At 40.5% G+C, this 4,880-nt stretch overlaps 1 protein-coding gene across 3 annotated transcripts in view; it reads right to left on the bottom strand.

The window, feature by feature from the left end:
• Nucleotides 1-2,563: 2,563 nt before the first annotated feature.
• Nucleotides 2,564-4,880, bottom strand: part of LOC117382777 (equilibrative nucleoside transporter 1-like) — a 54,959-nt gene continuing 52,642 nt past the window's right edge. For all 3 annotated transcript variants that reach the window (XM_055227105.1, XM_033980008.2, XM_055227104.1), the window contains exons 12-13: nucleotides 4,509-4,708; nucleotides 2,564-4,431 (exon numbers count right to left, since the gene is read on the bottom strand). In XM_055227105.1, coding sequence (XP_055083080.1) covers nucleotides 4,320-4,431; nucleotides 4,509-4,708 — 312 coding nt within the window. In that variant the 3' untranslated portion in view covers nucleotides 2,564-4,319. The remainder of the gene's footprint in view (nucleotides 4,432-4,508; nucleotides 4,709-4,880) is intronic.

The following is a 4,880-nucleotide window of genomic DNA, read 5'->3' as shown; positions in this document are numbered from 1 at the left end:
TTCATGGCTAATAATCTTCTGTCTCAAATCAAAAATGTTCATTTTCAGTGGGACTGAAAACATCTGATTTAACAGGTTCAGTTTCATCAGAGGGAAACCATCAGGGACTTTTAGGCCTTCACAGAAACATTTATATTTTCATAATCATAATTTTAAGGCTACATTTCTATCAAACACTTCATCTGTGAGGAGTAAAGTGCAGAAAACTACAGCGCCCAGTCAAATGTGTTTTGGAGTGACACCAGAGACGATATGTAAATTATATTAAATTCTTTATACAGCGGCTTCTCTTGGCCTCAGGCTGAGGGCAGAGGGCTCTGGCGTTGGAACTGAACAGTCAGATTATTCTTTTGCAATCTATTTGTTATAAACCAGTGCTGGTGCATTGGTTTAACCCCGTGGCCTCTCACCCCTAACCCAGACCCAGACTGTATAAAACAGCAGGAAACATCAGGATGTATCTGGAGAAATGCACAGATCAGCTGTTGTACAGAATGTTCACTTGTTTACATGTGAAATGTTCATTTTCTGGAGTATTTTCATTTGAATTATATTTATTTTATTGTATGGGTAGTTGTCATATTTTAGAGTGTGATGATGTCATACTCTGAGCCAGTTTTCCCTATTGATTAAACTGTTAATTTACTTTTGAGATATTTCAACACAAAGTACAAATACTGAACCTGATCATTTCTATTAGTGACTGGGCCATAAATCACAAAAAGCTATAATCACAAAAAAAATGCATTTAAGCAATATTCATTCCACCTGCCCCCATCTGTGTTAAATATCACGGCCTGTAGAATGTTCTGACGTCACCTGAAACTCAACAGTATTTTAAACATGTCAGAGCTGTGACCCGACTCTGGGAGGACACGTCGGACTCTTCACATTCACTGCAGGTTTTTGTATGTGTTAAACAATAAACCTCCTGAAAACTGGACTGGGCCTGTGTCAGCTTCACCACAACATCCAGAACACGTCACAAAACAAAGGAAAAGGGGTAAAATCAATAAATTAAACATCCAAACAAACAAACAAACAGTGTAGTGGCTCTTCCCTTCAGACACAGAGTTCACCAGTTTCACTCTAAAACCTCTGTGTAATCCCTCACTCCAGGTAGGATAATCGTCAAAAAGATTCAGTTCTGTAGGCCTAAGTGGACAGACACTCCAGCCTGTGCTTCTCAGGCCTGTGCTGCTCCGGTGTAATCCCTGCAGTGGCCACCAGCCGGCGCCTCACTCTTTTGTTTGTATTCAAAGTTCACCGCCGCGAGCTCCATCTGCGGTTCACTTTGTCAGAGTTTAAAACAAGAAATACACAACCACAAGCGAAGGATTTACTGTCACAGGGGCGGACCTCACAGAAAACTGAATGAATGAACTGCTGGATTACATCGGATGCCCTGACGTGTAGAACTATAAAGCGCCTACGACAGGAAAGACCACTCATTTTTATTAAAACACTTAACATCATTATATTTAAGACTTTACAGAAAAATGTACGTTTTTTCCCAGTTTGGAAATTTTTCAGGTTTAAAATTTTACTTCCTGGTTCGAGGTCATTACGTCACGCTAGGGAATTCCGTCACCTAGCAACCTCTCCTTACAGTAGGTCAAAACTCTAATATGCACAAAAAATATTATTTGACAAGCAACAATACAAAGAACACCTTTATTTTTGTTGAAGTAATGTTTGAAGTGTCAGGAAAATGTGTTTATTGTGTAAATTGAGCTGAATTTCTTCAGGACAGATTTCTCCCAGTGTGACGTCATCAATGTGGGACTAAAATAGAAATACTTAATTTTCAACCATTTAAAAATTTTAATTCTTCTTGATTGACGTACAACTATGCGTCATATTTACAAGATTATTATCCCATAAAATTAAGTCTGAATTAAAGAATCATTAAAACCTGTAAAAACTGGTTTGTTCAAATCACGTGTCTGCTGCGTCATTGAGCCCTGCGTCACGTGCACAGCTCTGCAGTTATTAAAAAAAAAAAAAAAAGGTCTGCAGTTGTGTGATGAACCAGAAATGTATGAATAAAAAGATGAGATGTCTCCTTTAAACTAATGCATAACATTTACCCTACTAATCAATTATATTTGTTATAATATGTGTTTTGCAGCTTGTCATTATAACTATGACCTTTCTATAATAATTTTTTTTTTAAACAGTCTGCACTTGTGTGTGTGTGTGTGTGTATGTCTGAAGGACTCAGTTCACCACTGAGCTCCACAGATGAACTGCCATAGGTGACGACCAGAGAGAGATTCTTACAAATGTTTCTTTATTAGTTTTATAACACTGACATGGTCTAAATGCCTGGTGAGTAACACAGACCTCGTGTTTGTAATAAAAAAAAGGGATGTTAACATATCCACGGGTGATGCATTGAATGCTGGGTATCCAATTAACGGCCAGTGAAGTAAAAACAGATACAAAAATAATAATACAAAATTGCCTTTGTCTTAAAACATGAGCACAAACTTAACAATATGTTGAGTCAAAGCCTTGGCAAGTTCACATCTGTGTAGGAAATTGTTCTGAGCCCGTTTCGTACTTTTATCTCACACGTCCAGTAACAAACATCTGTCACCTGTGCAAACATTCGAATAAGTAAAGTTATTTTCCAACGGCATCAACTGTAAACAGCAAATCTGGGACATTGAAGGTTCTCGTTGATTTGTAATAATAATAATTAGGCCTGTCATGATAACATATTTTGCAGTGCGATATATCGACAAAGTAAATAAATGATAATATTGAAGTAATTTATGCCACTGACACACAAACCCGAGTGCACATTTAAACCACGAAAACTATTACAAATCTACAATACGGTTCAAAATCATAAGCTGCAATAAATAAACAGCAAAATGAAACTTAAGTTGTTATTTTGCATCTGTAATGAGTCAGATAAGTTATTAATTCAAACTTTTACGGCTTAAATGTACATTACCAAAAACATCCGAGTACTGCAAAGAAAATGTTCATGAGTCCTGACCCCAAAACACTGTTCCATCTGTCAAAAACTGAATGATGAATATAGTGATTATCATGACAGGCCTAATACTACAATACAAACACTGCTACAAAAGGCAAAGAACTTATGTTGGTTTCAAGTTATTACTATGTTTTAAATATTTGCATCTAAATGAACCACAGCAGTCTTAGTTTTTTTTTTGTACACTCTTCTGGACAAGGTGGACCGAGAGTTCAGCTCCAAATGAAGCTCATCGAGGCTGGAGCAGTTATAGCGGCTAATCTGGAGCCGTTTTCCAACCACGAGTATCATAGCAACCAAAGAGCCAATCTGGAGCGAGGCTGTTGAAGGTAACGCCCCTTCCCGCCCACACCGCTGGTTTAGCAGGGAGCAGGAGCTGTCAATCAAATCTGTTGCTATGACGTCGCTAAATCACTGCAGCGTAGTCTCTGATTGGTTCAACTCTGGCGTTGGACGCTGTGGAGGGGGGGGGGGGTAAGGTGAACTGGAGTCGATGGAGCCGGAAGTGCACACATGCTCACTTCCTGTTTGGAACGCCGCGGCAGCTAGCAGGTTAGCTACGTCCATTTATATAAACAGTCTATGGGACTGATGTGACATTTGGTTACATGATTTTGGCGTATTTGTGATACACATTAATTAGACAAACATACAACACTTTTGGCTTGAATCTCATCTTCTTCAGTTTGTGGTGAAAGTAAAATGTGCCCGTTGTGTAGTTGGCATTTTGGCTGAACAAAAACAGTCCAAACGCGGAGAAGAGTGAATCAGATCTCCGCTCTTCTCTTGCTGCTCCGAAGTCACTCAAATCGTCCTTTGGTGGTTGTTTAAAGCAGCGCAGCTCGTCCAGTTCTATCAGTTCTCCCAGTGCAAGTCTAGAGCTACTGAAACTACTACTAAAACTACAGGAAATGACTGTGGCAGAGTTTCCCATTGAAGAACAGGCTACAGTGGCGCCCCCTAAGGGATGCACTGATCCAGCTCCGATACCGACTTCGATATTATGGCTTTAAGTATCCGCCAATCCACCGATGCACCTGAAAATTGCTTTATTTCCTTCATACTAAAATAAAATAAGATAAAACTGATGTAAACCTGTGTGTCTCAAGTAACGACAAAACGCCTTTCGGACCAGTGCACCCCCTCGGCGCCATCGTCTAAAATCTCCTCTATGGTTTAAAAATAACCTGGTATAACATTGGTATAACAAAACGTCACTTTGCTGCTCCTTGTTTTTCATTTACATAAAAAGTAACTACACTGTTCAAAAAGATGCTTAAATAATCTATGGGAAACACGGCGGCGGCTTCTAGCAAATGGCCCTGAAAGCGAACGAGACCGCCGCGCCCAGAGCCAAACCCAGCGACAAGAAAAAGGCCATGATCGCGCCCGCCGTCTCCGCTTCGTGTGGCGCCACTTTCCTGTAAACAGAACATGCACAGGTCACAAAATGAGCTTCGTAATCACACTTCACGGCAGCGCGGCGTGGATTTCTTACTTGGGTCCGAAGCACATGCAGAGACTGGCCAGGTAACCGTTGGAGAAGGAGAAGAAGATCATGAAGATAATGTACCAGGCGTCGTGGTAGAACAGCACCGGGAGGTTGTTCCGCGGCTGGACGTTACACAGGATGAACAGGGGGATGAAGATGATCCGAAAAATCACCAGGGCAGGGAGCCACTTGCTGTCTTTACCGGGCTGAGGAGACAAAGCTCAGGTCATTAAACGAATCGAAGCAAAATCTGAGATCGTTCATTCTGTCATCAGTTTAAGTTAGACACAACACAGTTTATCTGCTTTACATGTTTCATTTCCTGTAGCTTTCCTCACAAGCATCATGTGATGGTGTAGTGTTGGTGTAGTGTTGGTG

The sequence above is a fragment of the Periophthalmus magnuspinnatus genome, chromosome 15 (assembly GCF_009829125.3).
Source record: "Periophthalmus magnuspinnatus isolate fPerMag1 chromosome 15, fPerMag1.2.pri, whole genome shotgun sequence".
In the NCBI taxonomy this organism is placed as follows: domain Eukaryota; kingdom Metazoa; phylum Chordata; class Actinopteri; order Gobiiformes; family Gobiidae; genus Periophthalmus; species Periophthalmus magnuspinnatus.
Note: the sequence above shows the minus strand (reverse complement) of the source record. Positions and strands in the feature narration are given on the sequence as shown.